At 38.3% G+C, this 19,542-nt stretch overlaps 1 protein-coding gene across 1 annotated transcript; it reads left to right on the plus strand.

Moving 5' to 3' along the window:
- Positions 1-385: 385 nt before the first annotated feature.
- Positions 386-18,821, plus strand: MED30 (mediator complex subunit 30). Its single transcript, XM_039715480.1, has 6 exons — positions 386-425; positions 800-1,005; positions 1,923-2,081; positions 5,140-5,250; positions 16,488-18,090; positions 18,170-18,821. Exons 2-5 carry the CDS (start codon positions 832-834, stop codon positions 16,581-16,583), a joined length of 540 nt encoding a protein of 179 aa, XP_039571414.1. The 5' UTR covers positions 386-425; positions 800-831; the 3' UTR covers positions 16,584-18,090; positions 18,170-18,821.
- The last annotated feature ends 721 nt before the right edge of the window (positions 18,822-19,542 follow it).

The raw sequence follows: 19,542 nt of genomic DNA on the forward strand, positions 1-19,542 counted from the left end.
CACGGCGAGGGTGGTGGTACACTGGAGCAGGTTGCCCGGAGGCTCTGGGGCTGCCCCGTTCCTGTCAAGGCCAGGACGGATGGAGCTCTGAGCAACCCGGTCCAGGGGAAGGAGCCCCTGCCCGTGGCTTTGGGGTTGGAATTAAATGGTCTTTAAGGTCACTTCCAACCCAAACTGTTCAATGATTCTATGATCTGACAGAGGGATGGTGGGAATGTGTGAATCTGCCTGGGGATTCTGACCAAAATTTTCAACCTCAAGAGCACGCATGCTGGCTGACCGGCCTGCAAACCCGCACAGGATTGAGCAAGCCAGCAAAACGCCCCGGCTCCCGGGCAACATACTCTACGGAGCGCCCCGGTACAGGGGCGGCCCCAAGCCGGGGGCAGGGTGCGGTGCCGGGCACCGCTTCGCCCCGGGAGCCGGTGGGTCAGCGGAGGGAGGAGAGGTCGGGCGGGTACCGGAGCCCAGGGCTGTGGAGCTGGGCAGAAACCAGCTGCTGGAGCTGGGCAGAAATCTCTGTCGTGTTCCCCTTGGGACGGATCGGGGCAGGGGCGAGCCCTGTGACCGGTCTGAGGGGAGGGGGGTGCGTGAGGGGCACCCCCAGTTCCGCCGCCCGGCAGAGCAGCGTGGGTCGGGGAGCGGTGTCCGAGGGACCCAGGGGTGCTGCCCTGAGCCGGCCTCATGTGCTGGACAGAGCCGCGTACGGGGAAAGGGAGCGGGGCACACACCCTGCAGAAGTTTGCTAGGATAGAGTCAAACAAGTAGTTGATGGTTCCATCACCCCTTCTTTGTGCAGCTTGCCCTAGTGTGACTGGTCAAGGCCAGGCGATGTCGACCCCCCCTCTGGCCGGGGCAGGGATGCCGCCGGGCGCTTTCTCCGGGACGCAGGCTCAGGCTGCCAGGGAGGTGAACACGGCTTCCCTCTGCCGCATCGGCCAGGAGACCGTGCAGGACATCGTCTTTCGAACCATGGAAATCTTCCAGTTACTGAGGAACATGCAGGTGAGAAACAACTACTGATACACTCAACTTGCCATGTTTTTATCACCGACTGCCAGTATATACAGACTCAGGAGACACATTAGGATGTTTAGAAAACTCAGTCAGACTGCTCTGAAAAGGAGGATTGGTTGAAGAAGTGGGTACTACTCTTAATATATTTGCTTAGTCCTGTACATTAAGGGAATTGTCCCTGCTGAATTGTCATTGCCCTCACAGTTAAGTGAATTGTCACTGCTGAATTGTCCTTGCCCTCCCAATAAAAAGCCTCTCAGTACCCTTAGTAACTGTGTTTTCTTTTATGTACAGCGAAGTCTGTTCATATGTTTATGGACATATATAGGTTATGTTTATTTATGTTAACATACCGGGAGTAAATTTAGAGGAATTTTCACTGATCTTTTTCTGTAATATTTTCCACCTTTCTCTGTAATATTTTCCACCTTTTTCTGTAATATTTTCCATCTTAACTTTTTTTTTTGTTAGGAAAAACAGCATAATTTGTGTCTACTTACTGAGAAAACATACAAACTTCTGTTGTGTTTTCTCTGTGGAGAGTACAAGATAAGTAATTGTTCCCACTCATTCTGTCTTTTCATTATTCTTGTGTCACTGAATCGAGTGGCCCTGGGGTTGAGACACAAAATCACAACGGTGTCGTATTTAAGCATTGTGAAGACACTCACTGAAAAGTCAGAGGGATTGACAATGACCAAAAGTGTAGAATACATGATGGTGTTTGGCAGCAGTGATTGAGCGTGTAAAATATGTAATTTTGCTAGTAAAAAAAAGAAAAATTTCAGTGATTGCTATAAGAAAAATGTGATTGTCTTATTTTAAAATATACAAAAACCTGTCTGATATCTGCATTTATTTCATGTGACAGAGACCTTAATATTTTTATGTTTTGGTTCTCTAAGTTACCAAATGGTGTTACTTATCATACTGCAACATATCAAGACAGACTGGCAAAGCTGCAGGAACATCTCCGTCAGCTATCAATACTCTTCAGAAAACTGAGATTAGTCTATGACAAATGTAATGAAAACTGTGCTGGGCTCGATCCTGTTCCCGTAGAAGTAAGTATCTTTATTTATATATAAATTACAAATCAGAATAACCACTCTGGGTAGCAAATCATCCATCTTCCTCAGTTGCAGGAGACTCATAACAAGTTTTAATGACACTTGAATTATTCAGTGGACTGAATTCTGTTTATTAATTAGAACTTGTTGAAAGATTTTTGAAACTTAGTGTCTAGTTGACACAGTGTCCTATCATAAGTTGGACTTGGTCTCAGAGATCTTTTCCAGCCTAATTGACTCTGTGAAAGCTAACTTAATTTAAAATTTTAACCTTTTTTGTTTTGGCTTCTTGGTACTTTCACCAATTTATTTCCCCTAGGGAAAAAAAAAAAAAAAAAGAGGATCAGTGCAAATTTTTTCCAAGAGGTGGGAAAACGTGTGAAAAGCCTGTTTCAAGCTCTCACCTGTTAGCCTGGCTCTCAAGTAATAAGTATTATTTACTTTCTCTGTGCCTCCATAGTTCCCTCACTCAGCTGTTCCTAACCTGCTGGACAGTGTGAACCAAACCTAAATGTGCAGTGGTGATAGAACAGTTGCAGCATAAAACTTCCAGGGAGGAGGATTGGCCAGAGTTTTTCTTAATAATACTGCTGTTATTCATAAAATCTGAAGTGTCATCTTCCTCATGAGTTGTTTCTAATTTCTAGTAATACTCATAAACTCTAGGTTTTGTTACAATTTGAGTTATTCCTTCTCTATATTAACCAGAAATTTGAAATTCTTTAATTACTGACCTCTGGATTCTGAGGAAACTTTATTAATGGACTTTTGATTGTCCATTGAATTTTAGTCATACAGGCATTATATTTGAAGTGTGAGTCTCTTAACTGAATAGGAGTAAAGAAATTAAGAAGTCCATTCTGTAAAGTCCATTCTAGACTGATATTTCAGTTTACAGTTGCTGACTTTTGACAAGGGTTTCAGAAAAATGTGTCTGGAAACCTGACAGGAAGCAGGGGAATTAGTTAATTTTCCCATTTAAGAAAATAAAACCTGTTTTCACAGTGTGTTGAACTTGTGTGCAATAACCAAATGCTTTTGTCCTCTTTAACAGCTTTTGATGTGTCTTATTTTCCCATAACAGTGGAATGATGTGGCATTTGGCTGGTTTTTTTCTATAACTTTTGACTTTTTTTCCCATTACCAGGATGGAAAAGAATCTCCATAGAGAAAATAAGTAGTCACTTCAGGCTTTTTTAATGCAAGGATTCACTGATAACTTAGTCACAGCAGAATTTTTTATTGATAGTAGGGGCATTTTTTAAATCTTCTTAGTCTTTACTTCTCTGAACTAGTAGATGCCTGCCTCATCATCTGTTCATTGGTTAGAGTGAATGACAGTGGCACACCATTCCTCTTGGATCAGTTTTCTTAAATTCTTCTTCCAGTAGTTCAATAATAGTCTCAATTGTATTATTTAGTGGCCAATATTATAACATGTCTTTACAGAATATCAACAAAACTAATTTTTTTGCACAGTCAAGAGAAGTCCATACCTACTAGTATTGCTTGTTCCATTTTTATTGATATAAATGTTTTCATAATTTTTGTTAATGTGTACTGATGTGTAGTAGGTATTATTAAATTTTTGTTAACCCACATAGCAAGGCATGAGATAATTGTGAAGGAGATCTGCCTACAAAGGTTAAATTTCCTGCTTTTTTGTGTATTAGGTATAGTTCAGCTTTTCTTGGTAGGTTTTGTTTTTGTTTGGTTTTTTTATCTATCACCTTTTCTGAAAGATAGAGAGGTTTTAAAGAAACGTTCTACTGTGAGTGCTACTTTATTTTTCCATTAGAGAGAGTTTTTTCCAAGAGCATATGGCAGCCCTACTTCTTCTTTATGGTCTGCAAATGTAGTAAGTGGTCAACATTTGCTACTTTTTCGTAGCAGTGTTTAGTGTGGTAACTTTTGTCCATTTTGCTAAGCTTAAGAATGGCTGCAAAAATTTTTTGTATAGAAGGAAATTACAGTTTTAGTGGGTTAAATCAAAGTAAGTTTTCCATCAGAGTGCTGGAGGCACTGAGCACTTGGTAATATTACACCCCAGCCTAAGTAAGAAGTTCATATGCACTTGGTGAGCAGCTTGCTCCCAGGCTTTTAAACTGTTTTCTTGCTCACTTTTATCAATATTAGCCTTCCATTTGTCTGTAGTGTGTTTGTGAACACAAATGCTATTTTGCCTAGTTCAGGACAGAAAAAACAATGTCAGACTATGGGCTTCATGGATGTATTATCCTTTAAGAAATTGTTAGTAGCTTGGAAGTGTTCTGATGTAGAAACAAGTATTTGTTTTCTATCTAGTATGTTTCTTTTTGATCTGTTTTTTTCAGGAAGGAAGATTTTTTTAGTGTTCATTTAGAAATTCTGCGTCAGGGAATTTTGCTTTGTCCAAGCTTACAAAAAAGACAGTGCACGATGGTCTTCTCCAGCCCAAACCAAACTATGATTCTGTGTGTCTGAGGAGACCATGGTGAGAAATACTTACAGAAAAACTAATTTTAGGTAACTGTGGGCCTGGTCTTAAGAGTAGCCAAACAGAGGCTCATAAAAATAGCAAATAGTAACTAGAGTATTAGCCAAATAGTTACATAAAGCCAGTCATATTTATGTTCGGTATATCACTAAAATGACTTCTCATAATGAGAACTTTATGTTTGTGGTTTTATTTCTTAGTGTGGAATAGTAAATTTTAAAACCCCAATCTGCAGAATTCAAGTACTAGGATTATCTATGACAAACATCTTAAAATGGAAATACTGGCTTTGGCCTGCAGTTATGAAATTTCTTTGGTCTAGACTTGGTAATATGTGAAATTGTGTCTTTTTGAAGCACATTGTTTACCTGGGGAACCAACTGAGGTCATTGCAAGGCCTTTAAGTTTGAGGTGGCAAAGCAGGCTTGTCTCCACTCTTTTTTGGGCAGCTAGAACCTGTGGAGGAAATGGTAGCACCATATGTATTTCCTGGATTTGAGTTTTTTCTTCTTTTATTTTCTTTTTTTATTTTCCTTTTTTTTTTTTTCCTAAAGCTGATGTTTCTTGTCTTCACAGCAACTTATTCCATATGTTGAAGAAGATGGCTCCAAGCATGATGATCGTGGTGCTGCAAGTCAGCTTCGTTTTGCTAGTGAAGAGAGAAGGGAAATCATGGAAGTAAATAAGGTAATAAAGTTGAAATTAATTTGCATACACTGAGAAATGTCATTTTCACATTACAAAGCCTAAATTTCTAGATTGCTGTACTAAATACAGAATATGTGATGACTGCCATCAAAACTGGAGATAAACACTTTTTATTTATAAATATTTCAGTATTGACCTTTTAGTTAAGTTTCCTAACAATTGGGTTTTCTAACAATTCTAACTTGTGTCTCTTTTAAAACAGATATGTGTTCTTATGAACACAGTGTGTTATGTTTATGTGTAACCCACTAGATATTGACAATACAAACTGAACTAAGGTGCCCGTTGAACTAATTTATCTTCAAACTTACTTAGGTGTAAGACTAATTGATAATGAATACCAGATGTAAATATTATTACAGTTATGTGAATTGGTAAAGAATTTTCAGGTCTATCTTCTGGATTTTGACAGTTTGAGGAAGACTGTTCCTTTTGTAAAGAGGAACATTTATTGAATCTTTGCACATTTGGAAAAAAAATGTACTATGAATTATAAATGTTAAATGAGTTAAAATGTTAAATTTTCAGTTTGAGTGGCATTGTGCAGCTGGGTACAATTACTGAAGAGGGATTCAAATCTAAAAATAATTATGCTGTAGTAAAAGGTAATGTAATACGGACATAAAAAATACATAGTTTTACCAGACCACAGTTTTGAACATTGTTTCTTCAATCTGTAAAATACAAAGATAGGATTAAATACATATTTCTATAGCTGTACTATGTGCAAATGCTTAGTAAAAAGGAGTTATAATCTACAAAAATAACTGAACAAAAGAAATAAATGGATAAAATGTTTATTTATGGAATGAATAATTGATGGATTTTCGGCTTTTAAAATATTTCCAATGTTTTAATTTGTCTTCCACAATCATACATATATTGAATTTTTCATAACCCATTTATTTAGAAAAATGCATGTGTATTGTACAGGAAAAAATGAGGACTATGTGAATTTGGAGAAATGCAGTTGTCAGCTCTCCTGTTGTAATCTTTCTTTTCACTGCTGATGTAGCAGGGTTGAATATATTATATTGTATGTAATTTTGTACTGTGAATTAATGCACATTTATTTGCAATCTTTAAGTATTAATAAGCTTAACTGTCCAAATTTGCCGTGGTTTTAATAGTTCTGTGACATGGTTTTGCCCTTGTTGTTGTACTTGTATGTTAATATGGTTTTAAACCTCCTTGGTGTGATCTTGTGAAAATAATTTCATAAATTTTTATGACGAGTTCTGAGCCTTAAAAAGGTTGATGGTGTTACAGGACCATTGGTAGCAAACTGGTAATTAGGAATGCATTGAAATCTTCACGTAAATATAGGGTGTAATCCTGTATTTATACTTAAATGCCTAGACCTAATTTCCAGATTTTCCACAGTAAATCTTCACAAGATAGTTGAACTTTCTCTAGTATTTTTGTGGACAAATGCTTAGTAACTGCAGCAAAAGAAAGTTAAACTTACTGTTTTTTGAAAGTTCGCTGATTTTTTCTGTTGTCTCCCTCCAGTTGTATAAGCACATCAACTACCTTTTTCAAAGTTCAAATTTTGATGCATTACAGACTAGGTAATGCTTTTATGACTAGAAATATATAAATTCTATTTTTTTTTCAAAGAAAAAGTACTAGAATCAGACCATTGGTCTAATCTAACACTGGCTCCTGGGTTCAAGGGGGGCTTGCTCTGGTTCTTAGCTGGCATATCTGACAGCTCTTCAGTCCTTTCTAGTGTGTAATGTCCACCTCCAACTCAATTTGATTAATTAATTTTAGGAAAATTTCAGTAATACAGAATGTTGATGATAATACTGTGACAGGGAAACCAGCATGGTAGTTAAAGAAGCTTTTTATATTCTTGACCAAATCTTTTCTTCCTTCATCTTCTTGTGCTGTTCTCACCCAATCCTTTTTGCTGTGATAGGCATTATTTTTTTCAGTCTTACATGTTATTCGTACCAAAAAATCACTGTTGCAATAACCCAAGACTTTGACACTATTGTGATATTTGAATTACTTCTTTACACCTGCCATGGATCTCTTAATTTTGCCCTTCTTGCCATGATATCCCAGCCAGTCTGGTTTCTTTAGTGTCTGGTTGTATTTCAAAGACACTAACTGCCCCACTGTGTGGAGCACTGCCAAAACCAGTAGTGGCTCTCATAAACCTTGTGGATCATATATTCTCACATCAAAATATCTTCATTCCATGAACCACTGACTTGAAAAATAGCAGCATTCCTTTGCTGCTGCAGGTGTCTGGGAAGGGAGCAGCCTCAGGAGGAGGAGGGGAGCATCAGGTTCTTCCTGTGCTCACCATCTCATTCAGGGGGCACCAGAACCTGTTGATGTAACAGAGTTCCTAAAAACTTCAGGAGCTTTTCATATGGGTTTACTGTGACACCTTTTGGTCTTAGTTATTCTGCTATTTTAGAGTTACCTTTTAGGTCAGAAAGTTTAATGTGCTGACCTTGGCTATGTAAGCACTTGTCTGTTAATTTAAAATATAGATTAGTTTACGAGGCAATTAATTTCTGTCCTAGCAATTCTGTAATAATTAGCAACTGTAGGTTTAAATAAAACCTATTAAGCTTTATAGCACATGGGAGTTTTGCCCACAATAAGAAGCTTCTACCATTATTACAAAACAAACAATTTCTTGAGCACTGGCTACTTCTGTCTCTTGTCTCCTGCAGTTTCCAAAAATGTAGCTTATTCTTCTTTATCTGTATATGTTTTCTGGGCTTATAAATTATTGAGATGTTGAATTGTTCAGAATAAGTTACTGTTCCAGAATCAGTTTAGCACTTGAATTGGTCTTTCAGTACATGTCTTGGTCCAGTTTTCATGTAAATTAATCTATTTGCAGCAAGTGGAAGATGTTGCCAATATTTCCTCTCTTCTGTTCATGTTTTTCAAGTGTTCAATGTTCTGTCTATTAAGTTTTTTACCTTTCAAGTATAGAATTATCAGTATTATTTTCAAGATAGGCTCACCTTCAGTCTGTGTTCTTGTAGTACATTTGGCAGGACTTGAAACAGAAATACCAAATCAGAAATTGAGAATGATTTCATCTGTTTTGCTGCCCTGACAGTGGTTTTCTTTACTGCTCACTTTTAGAAATGGAGCAAGTACAGCTTAGGTGTCATTCATGCTGTAGGTCTGGTTTCAATGAAGCACTTAGGAAAACCATCACATGATTAGTAGTGTAGGTACATTTGAGGGAAAACAAAGCAAAATAGCATTTGGACATGCCAGGTAGCCCTTTAGAAAACAATAGTATTTGATATTCTTAATTAATGTTTGTTAAGTGTCTAATGGTGATCTTACTAAGAGAGAAGAAGACAAGCTATGTTACAGACTTTTAAATTAAGCTTAAGTAACAAATTTAGCTCTGGGCTTTTTTTGGTAGCACAAACACTGTGCCTTACAGCTGATGCTGTTTAGGACTATGCAGAAAACCTAAATTCCTTTTAAACCATCTTTCACAGTATTTGCATGTATTTTAATTGGTTTTATACGTGTAGAGTCCTTTTTCACCCAAAATATGAGTGTGCACGAAGGCATGCTTTGGTGATAGGGGAAGAATTCATTACTTGGAATGTAATCTACCTTCTGGGCAGATTAATCTGCACTGGAGACAATTCCATGAGTTTTTTTGAGTACCCAAACTGACTCTCTGCAATGGTAGAATCAGAGGAATTTAGGTTCAGTGGGAAGTTTGGAGATTATCTGGTTCAGCCCCCAGCCCAAGACTGGGTCAACCAGCAAAGTTAGATTCAGCTGCTCCAACTCATGTCCATGCTCCAGCATTTCAAATACCTGTAAGGATTGAAATTCTGTCTTTTCTGGGCATTTCTTAATGATTGCCTTTTACTGTGAAAATTTTCCTAATGTTACATTGGAATTTTCTTTGTCATAACTTGTATATTCACTGCCCCTCATCCTTTTGCTGTTATACTCAAGAAGAGTCCAGCTTTGTCCTTTCTGTGAGCTTCATTAGGTGGCTGAAGATAGTACTGTGATCCTGTCCTCTAGCCTTTTCTGCTTGAGATTGAACAAACACAGCTTCAGTCATTGTGGTGGCCCTCCTCTAAGCATTATCCAGAATGATAGAGCTTGTATTGATCCCCAAATTAGACAGTCATTTTCCAGAGCCTAATAGAGGAGACTATGAGAGGTACTCACCTGACCTGAGAGGTACACTCTTGCTAATATAGGGCAGAGGGCAGTTTGTGTTTCTTGTTGCAAAAAAGATCTGCTGATGACTCCTGTTGAACTTGTTAGAAAGTATCTAAAAGGACCTCAGATTCTTTTCTGCAAGTTTCATTTCCATTCAGTCAGCCTGTGTTGTTGTAGAGTTCATTCTGTGTGCTGAGGTAGGGTGTTGCTTTAATTGAAGTTCCTGAGATAGGTGTTGGCCTGCCTTTCCCACCTGTTGAGGTCCTTCTGAATCTGATATCCCACCACTAAGTATATTTTTCACTTTCCCCAGTTTGGCATTGTCCACCAATTTGATAACTTTGATATGGTGATTAGGTCATTAAGTGTGGATTAGTCATTGATGAGGATATTAAGAATTTTCACCTTAGTATCAATCCTGAGATCCTTCAAGAATGACCAACTAGCACTTGATCTTAATACTGATGATCCCAGAATTTAGAATCCCATATTCCAGCCAGTTTTCCATCAACCCTGTAATTCACCTGTCCAAACCACATCTCTCCGATTTGCTCAAAGGCAGTGAGAGGCTGTGTCAAAAGCCTGACTAATGAATGATTTTATTTTATGGAAGTGGAGAAAATCTCCTGCTCTCCCCTTGCCACACAGCCACTCATCTCTCAGTAGAAGGCTGTCTTGTTGGTCAGGCACAAGGCATCTGTAGGAAATCCAGTGTCACTGTTCCCAGTCACCTTATCATTATGTGTCTGGATATGACTTTCTGAAGGATTTCCTGCACAGTCTTTCTGTGCCAAGTTAGGCTGAATAGCCTGTAGTTTTCTGGATCCCCCTCCTTGTCTTTCTTGCAAATGAGCTGAAATGTTTCCTTTTTTACCAGGAGTGTATCCCCCCTCTCCAATAGAAAATTGTTATGTCATAAACCAGTTTCCTCAGCATTCAGAAGTATTTTTATTCCAGATCATAGATTATTTCCTTTTCAGTTTTGTATAAAACGTTGCACACAAATTGTTTCACATTGCATCCATATCAAAATCATGTTACGCTTACAAAGTTGGAAAAGTTAGGAAAAGGTGAGCATAAAGCTGCCTGTAAAATCCCAATTGTCCCCTTTGAATTTCTCTCCAATAGAAAATTAATTGTTATGTAATAAACCAGTTTTCTCAGCACTCAGAAGTATTTTTATTCCAGATCATAAATTATTTCCTTTTCAGTTTTGTATAAAATGTTGCACACAAATTTTTTCATATTGCAGCCGTATCAAAACCATATTATGCTTACAAAGTTGAAAAAGTTAGGAAAAGGTGAGCATAAAGCTGCCTGTAAAATCCCAATTGTCCCCTTTTGTCCTCATATAGATGTATATTATACAACCTTTATTGCATTACCACATTTGGTTCCTCCTCCTCCCTTCCCACTTTCTATTCTGGAAGAGTTCTTTGAGCTATTCTGCTTTTTGTGGCACTATTTAGATTGAATCAGTATTGTAGTAAATAAGATTATAAAAATCCTGGTTTGTGTATTGCGTAACTGGCATTAGACTATGGAGTAAGCAGGGAATTTGGGAATGAGAAGGAAGGATTTATTGTGTGTAGTGAGTAACTAACTAAGGCAGCTCTTGGGAGTTAATTTTTTTTTCCTCTGCCACAAATTATCTGTGGTAGTTGTTCATTCTTCCCCTTATGGCTCATGGTAACTTTGAATATGTGGGAAGCTGTTAAAATACAAAATTTAGAGATGAACAAGAATCTTAAATATCTTTGGGCAAAGTTGGCAGCACTGCAGTTTTATCTGTAGTGTTCATGTGACTGAGTTTGCCATCTGTAACTGAGGATCATAGATCTCTGGGATTTTCATATAAAGAATGGGGATGTAACACTGAGAAGTGTGGTGGAGAAGCACCTTGAGGAATGAATAATTCCATTACAAGCCACAGAGCTTAGATGGTACTCAGTAAATAAGACCTCAGACCTCATTGTCAAACGATAAATAATTGGTATGAAGCAAACATCCATCTATTTGAATGAAGGTGCTTATTCCTCTCAGAACAACAGATCAGTGGATAAATACAATCCTGTCTGGGTCAATAGGTGAAAAGTGTTGAGCTTGCAGCAGAGCACAGACTGTCACTGATGTTTCTGCTTGTTTCAAGAACACAGGGTTACACATGCAGAACGAGCAGTTTTCCTTTCAGCTGTCAGGTGAGGTGCAAGGCAGAAAACTCAGTCTCTCATTTCTGCTAAGTGTAGAACAGTCAGGCCTGTGGGTGACATCAGGAAAAGCTGTAGAGACTGGACAGTGAGTGTGTTAATATTTAATTACACAGCAGTTACTGTATTAGTGATGAATATTTTTTTATCCCTTTGGCAAAAAACTACAAGTAGATTGATATATACATTTATTATGATGGAAAATGAGCCTTGGTATCAGTTGAGCAGCCATAAGTTAGGACACTACTTGGCAGCTTTAAGAGAGTTTGAGCAAAGTGTTGAGGGCACTTTTTCCATCATATTTTTTTCAGCTATATGCATATAACATATGCTATATGCATATAGCATTGTGATAGTCTCTTTAACTACCAAAGGAATAAAGCAGGTTTTTCCACCTTCATACTTCAGAGATTTCATTATGAAGGATTTGTTTAAAAAAAGAACGGTATAAATGTCACCTTCCTATTACAAACATTGTGTTTCTGTAGGAATTTCTTGGGCTTGGCTTACCTGGAAACGTGGAGGCCACTGTCACCTTCATAAGGCTTTCAAGAATCACTTCCTACAGCAGTTCAGTGGTCAGGAGTAACATGAGTATTGTGTCCAGCTCTGGACTCCTCAGCACAGGAAAGACATGGACCTGTTGGAGTGGGCTCAGAGGAGGGCTACAAAAATAATCAGAGGATGGAACACTTCTCCTATGAGGAAAGGTTGAGAGTTGAGGCTGTTCAGTCTGAAGGAGTGAAGACACCAGGGAGATTTACAGAAGCCTTTCAGTACCTAAAGGGGGCTTATAAGAAAGATGGGAATAAACTTTTTTGCAGGGCCTGGTGTGATAGGACAGGGGGTAATGGCTTTAAACTAAAAGAAGGCCTGTTTTGGTGCAATGTAAGGGAGACATTTTTTAGGCTGAGGGTGATAAAACACTTGTCCTGAGAAGTGGTAGATGCCCCATTCCTGGGAATATTCATAGTCAGGTTGTACTGGGCTCTGAACAATGTGATTTAGTTAAAGATGTCCCTGCTGATTGCAGGGTTGGACTAGATGACCTTTAAAGGTTCCTTCCAACCCAAACTGTTCCATGATTCTATACTCCTGGGAAAGAACATGATCCAAGTTGTCTGTAGTAGACTCTTAATCAACAAAGCAAACACCATTTTTTAAAATTTTGCTAAGATTTATGCAAGTAAAGGCACTGTGGTTATTAATATTTAATGCTACACTGAGACACTGAGATGTCCTTCTGGCCTGCACTGTTGTAGATCTTGAATAGAGCAGGTAAAAACCACAGCATTCCGGAGAATGGTCTTCAATATAAGATTTTCAAGATGGAAAGAGATCTTTTCTTGGCTTTTTCCTTAAGCAGAAGAAGAGCCTGTACAACTTAGGCAAGTACTGTTGATGTTTTTACAAACACCACTAGGAATATGATCTTACTCTTCCATGGTGTTTACATTATTTTCTTTGCCTGAATAAGGGATTTCTAACAAATGGATTGAGTGCAGCATAATGACTCACAGTGATATTTTAGTTTTAAAATTTGAAAGATACACGAGCTTAAAAATGAGGAGAAAGACAAGAACACTGTGCAGAGGAAGGTTCTGATACATCTCTGGTTGCAAGTTGTGAATTGATCTAGACAGCACTGATTTCCAATGAAATGCAAGTGAAGCAAAAATGAGTTCTCATAAAAAATTTATTTCAGTCAAAGTTGAAATTACTGTGTCCTATTGAACCCAGATCTGTATGAAACATGGCAGGTTCTTTATGGCAGCTTTTCTTCTTGAAAGACAGCTATTTTCTGGGTGTTTGTTATGGTTCTCCCACTTTGTTTCATTTATGTGGCTTTGTGCTGCAGTAAATGTTTTCATAAATGACCTACCTGACCTAAGCCAACTAAGGTCTCGTTGGTTACTGGAAGGTGCAATCCTTGCCAACCCCATCATGATGGGCATAATGCTTGCAAGGTCAGTCAGAATGGTCCTCATTGAAAATTAATATCACCAAAGAATGGTGATACCCCCTAGGGTAGGTTTTCAGTCAGATCACTTTTCTGACAAAGAGGAACTAACAGAAACAGGCCTGACAGATGTAACTTGAATTTAGGTCTCTTAAACTCATTATAAACTGCCTCATAGATTTTCCCTGTGCTATCTAAAAACAGATGAAGTCAGAAACTGTAGCATGTATGTAGGATGAAGTACTTTTTCTTGTTTCATACAACTGTTAATCCTGAGAAGCAGTCTAGAGTTCAACTAAGTCATTCCAACAGAAGGAGGAAAGAGTGGGAGACAACTTGCAAGCAATCTGTTCAAATGAAAATTTGTCACTGCTGCAAAAGCTGCTTAAAGATTTTGCCTGTTTCCCAAGAAGGCCATTTCACCTATCTTTTCAAGGTTAGGCTTGAGCTGAGATGTTCTTACTGGCTCAGCAAAGTCTTAAGCAGAGGCCAGCACTTCCAGTGGTGCAGAACATATTAATTATGTAGTACTTCGTGGTGTGGACCACTGCCTGTCAAAGATCAGTAACAAAGATCACTGTATGCATTTCAATTAGGAGACTGTGCTCTCTGAAGTAGATTTTTTTCTCCTCTCTTTATTCTTTCAACAGCCTAGCAACCCAGGAATGGTGCTTCATCTTAGATGTTTTTTCTGGCTCCAGAAAAAGTAGAAGAGCTAAGAAATTAGCTCTTCACTAAAGATGATGATCTAAAATTATCTTCAGATAAATAAACAAATTTATACTTCTTGTCCTTACAGATGTTTTGAAAACAAATGAAATCCAGTCTGAATGTTCCCCTGTCTAGCAGCATCAGATAAAGATCAAACAATTTACAGTGTTGTAATGCTTTCACGAGAAAGGAAAACAGTATTACAGAATGAGTCTTTCAGGTACAACTTACACAGAGTTCATGTGAGTAACAGTATTTAACAGTACAATTAGACATGGGTGGAGAGAGGAAACAGCCTACTTCTCAGAGGTCAATGGTTCTTACTTCTGTCTGTGACTTTAATTACCATCACCAGCTGTTCAGCCTTCATTTCCATCGATGAAGGTTTTGAAATACCTTGAAATGGCGTGGCCTCAGTATGAGAGAGTTACAGCTTGCATTAAACTAGTAGTTTTGATGTAACAGTCACTGATTTCTCTAGGATTGGATGTTGAGGATGGCAGACAGAATTATGTTTAAAAATGCCACGGGTATGAACATGCTTGTTTATCTTATCCCTCTTGTGTTTTCTCAAGCATCAGGATCTTGCATTTATGACCTTTGGTAGGAAGGCCCTTGCAATTCTGCCTTTTCAGTGCTGTGGTAACTGCATGCTGCTTAGCTTTCTCTCTTGTCTTGAGTTAGGAGGTGACTCTGCTGTATGTTGTGAAGTCTTGGATCAGCAAATGGAAAGGAAGGAAGTATTAGATAAATGCACATATTTTCCTTTAAAACACTTTTTAGCCTGTCAAATGCTTGGTTAGGAATTCCATGTTAGTGCACATGAACTGTCCTGTATATGTTTTTGTATCCTTCTTGAGACTCTAGATCTGAGTGTTGTCTCTTCCAGTGTCTTGCAAAGTCTATATTTAGGAGTAATTCCCTTACTATGTTCCCATGTAATCTAAGCCTAATTACCATATTACTGCAGTATATTTTTACGGGTCTGAAGTGAATAGGCTTCCTTTTTTTCTCTGGCCTTTTTTCCCAGCTGACCAGCTGGCAATTAAAAAATATTGTTGTGTTGACTGCATCAAAACTCAGGAGACTAATTTTCAGGATATTGCTTAATTTTCTCTCTGTTCCAGTAACTTTGGTTGTTACTGATTTGAGTCACACTTTTTTATGTATTGACTTTTGTGTAGTGCAAATAACAAAGTTACATCAAACCTGAAACATTTTGTTCTGTTTTGATGGAAGCAAGTCTTTCCTGTGCTTTTACTTTGCTTGGAACTCCGGACTTCCCTAATGAATAAATAGTTTGATCTCTAGTGTTGGAAGGCTGACATCTTATCAAATCAGAATGAAATGAAGGACAAACTGTGTACTGTTAACAACAACCTAACTTAGTTCTCAACAGCTTTGATTTGAACAGGAAAATGAATAAATGAGACAATAAATATGGGTATTATTGTGAAACATGAAAGGTTAGGGAAGTTGTGTGATGTGTTGATGCCCTGATCTTTCTTCTGTAGAGACAGAATTTCTAAGTTTTGACTATGCAACCAAATAAAAGCTATTTACTATTCTCCAGCTCTTCCAAATGCTTCTGCAGTTTGCAAAAACAAATATATAATTTTAAAGAATTCATCATGCTTGAGAAAACCTTTTTCAAGACAGGACTCTTAAAGCATCACAGTTGACCTACCCAGCAGAAGGGCTGCAAAAGCTTGGTTTGTTTCACCTATAGCCTCCGCTTTGTTCAAACTTGTACTGTTAATGCCTCATTTTTCTCTAAACCAAATGTATAAAACACATATTCACATAATTTTATCTGCTCCCCAAATTTTTGGTTCCAGGTTAGGATGCTCTCTTTAGACTTTTCAAAGTGAGGACTGATCCCCACAAGCCTCTAGTTTTGAAGGTGTCAGGTGTGTGATAAAAGAGTGCTGTAAAACAAAACAGCATTCCCCCTCTAGCCATGGTCCTTAACTTTTGAGGCTCTCTTGTGTTTTTAGAATGTGCTTTAAAGGGGATGTATTATCCCACTAATAGTGCTCACTGACAACTGAGGAAAAGATTTATATAGCATCTCATAGCACTGTAACTTTTGTTGAATTTTTGATTACACTATTTGAACTGATCACAAAAAAACTTCTAATAAACTCTTCCCACAGAAACTGAAACTGAAGAATCAGCAGCTGAAGCAGATCATGGATCAGTTACGAAATCTTATTTGGGACATAAATGCCATGTTGGCAATGAGGAACTGAACAAGGAAAATCAATCTTTGTAACTGAAGAAGATACAAATCTCTTTGGATATACTTAACTTCCTTCTACGAAGTAACACGTTTTTCCACAATTATATTGCAGTAATGTTTGCAAAGTCTCAAAGATTAAAATGTTGAGTCATTTTCTAGTAATGTAAATGGTTTTGGTTTGTTTTTATAGAAGATTCATTGTATAAGTTTTACCTCTGTGATTCTGCTGTACAGCCTCAGTAATTTACAGTAGTAGTTTGGATTGCTATGCAGATAAGGGGTTTTATAAATTAAGTGTTTCTGGATTTTCTTTATAATACGATTAAAAATTATAAAAACATATGTTTATATGCAGTTTATTCTGCAGTGCCAATAGCCTCTACAGAGAGGAGAAGTTGCAAGACAGGAAAGTTACTCCAGAAAACTAGAGGGCTGAAGTCAGCAATCAGATACTGCAATTCATCTGCAGTATTTCATATATTATCTGCAGAGCAGAGTAGGACAATCCCCTTCCTTGCCTGGCTGGCAGTGCTGCCCCTGATGCCCCCCAGGACAGGGCTGGCCCTCTTGGCTGCCAGGGCACTGCTGGCTCATGTCCAGCTTGCCATCAACCAGGACCCCCAGTCCCTTTCCATGGCTCTGCTCTCCAGCCTCTCATTCCCCAGTCTGTACACAGCCAGGGCTGCCCATCCCAGGTGCAGGATCTGGAACTTGCCCTTGTTAAACTTCACAATGACCCTTTAATTTGTGGAGGTCTCTCTGCAGGGCCTTTCTGACCCCAAGAGAGTTGACAGCTCCTCCCAATTCAGTGTCATCAACAAACTTAGTATTCCTTCCAGTCCTGCGTTGAAGAGCACAGGGTCAAGGATGGAACCCTGCAGAACCCCACTAGTGACAGTCACCAATCTGATGTGCCCCATTCACTGTAACATTTTGTGCCCAACCTGTCAGCCAGTGGCTTACCTGTCATGTAACTCAGTTATCCAGCTGTGTGCTGGACATTTTGTCCAGAAGGCTTCTGTGAGAGACAGTAAGCTTTGCTGAAGTCTGAAAAGATCACATCTGCTGGCTTTCCTAGATCACCTAGGTGGGTCACCCTGTTGTGGAAGGAAATCAGGTTCATCAAGCAGGACTTCCCCCTCATGAATCCATGCTGGCTCTGAACAACTGTGACTGGTGGTGTATTTCTGTATTTATGCATGGTTGGGATATTTTGGTTTTCTTTACCAGAATGCTCTGAATAAAGACCTCATTAATGTTTTCCGACTATCAGTCATAGTAAACAGTGGAGTATGTGAGCAGTTCATTATTTTGAGTTAATCATAAACCTTCATCTTTCTTCACTCTATCTTTGTTACTCCTGACTATTTTTGTTTGCTCAGAAAACAATCTTGAAAATTTTTGTTATCCACAGATGCTGCCAGTGTACTATGTGTCTCTTTCTCCAGATGAAAAGATACATAAAACAACAGTTTCAGTATAAATCCTTAGGGCACTTTACTCTTACTATTTGTCAGGTTGAAAACTGTCCTTAGTATTTGCTTCTTGTGTATCCCTTTTAACTCTTATTCCATGCCCAGTTTTACTATTTGTCAGGTTGAAAACTATCTGTCCTTAGTATTTGCTTCTTGTGTATCCCTTTTAATTCTTATTCCATGCCCAGTCAGACTTCATAGTAGTTTTGTGTGAAAGACTTGTTCAGAACCTCCTGAAACGTCCAGTTAAATGGTGTCCTTTTAAAAGCTACCTTTTTGGCAGTCTAGTGGGTGGATACTGAATGCTTACTGGTTTGAGGTTCATCGATTTCAAAATGTTACACTGATTTTCGTAGAGTCATAGAATGGTTTTGTGTTGGAAAGGACCCTGAAGATCACCTTGTTCCAACACCTCTGCCACAGACAGGGTTGCTCAGAATCCCCTCCAGACTTGCTTTGAACACTGCCATGGATGGGACACCTGCAGCTTCTCTGGGCAACCCGTTCCAGTGTGTCACCACCTTCACAGGTGTTTTGTTGTTCTATCAGTTTCTTTAATTCTGTTTTTTAATAATTTCAACCCATTTGTCTACTACTCCTTGAGGTAAAAATCACTGGTAACAGATCCAGTCACACCTGATTAACATTATGGGACTTTTCCCTGAAAATAGGTACAATATAATTGTCTTTTTTTTTCTCTTTTCAAAGGCCATAAATATTAACAGATGAATGGACATCCAGGCTCACAGTTGAAAATAAAGGGGTAGAAAATGTTGATTTTGATTCGTTTTCTTGGTGTTGAAAGAGGTCTGTGTGCATGACAATACCTAGATGTGAGTAGATATCAAAACACCTTACAAATAAGATTTCTCTCTTTTCTCCATGTCCCAAGTGCAAGAGCAGATCTCTCACTCTGTGGCAAAGACCTCAGCAGAATTGTTTGTTCCCTGTTTGGATTCACCACTATGGCAGATTTGCTCGTCAGAAAAAATAGTTTTTTCTGCAGCTGTGAGAGTCATAACTATTTTGTATGTAAAGCTTTTGAAAAAGAGAATACTGCAAGTAGAGATTTTACTTTGTTGTTGGTTTAAAATGCAAATGCATTTATCTTTCTGCAAGCTGTAGTGGCAGCTTTCTGTTTAGTGCATGCATAAGCATGCAAGTAGCCTAGAATAAGTATTTGAAGTGGATTCTGAAATGGCACCATCATCTTAATTATAAGTGTAAAATTCTCAGTTCTTCATATTTTTGTTCTATTTTTGGAACAATTATAGAAATGGAGATTAGACTTCACTGTACAGCTCATATGGCATCTAGGTCTTCTTACTAAATATGTTTAAAGTTTGGTGACTTTTTTATTACACACAAACAGTACAGAAGTAACCTAAAATGTGCCTAAGAGTGCAGCTATTGCAAGTAGATGTCTGGGTGATAAAATATTCAGCTTTCTCTGTGCAGCTGCTAGCAGTAGCCAAGGTCTGTACTACAGTTTTT

This window comes from Passer montanus, unplaced genomic scaffold, assembly GCF_014805655.1.
Source record: "Passer montanus isolate IOZ18808 unplaced genomic scaffold, ASM1480565v1 scaffold33, whole genome shotgun sequence".
Lineage (NCBI taxonomy): Eukaryota > Metazoa > Chordata > Aves > Passeriformes > Passeridae > Passer > Passer montanus.

Bases quoted from the DNA above. Each gene is read 5' to 3' on its own strand.
- MED30 (XM_039715480.1), top strand. From the start codon at position 832: ATGTCGACCCCCCCTCTGGCCGGGGCAGGGATGCCGCCGGGCGCTTTC. The intron at 2,082-5,139 runs GTAAGTATCTTT...TTGTCTTCACAG, and splicing joins TCGATCCTGTTCCCGTAGAA to CAACTTATTCCATATGTTGA. The intron at 5,251-16,487 runs GTAATAAAGTTG...CTCTTCCCACAG, and splicing joins AAATCATGGAAGTAAATAAG to AAACTGAAACTGAAGAATCA.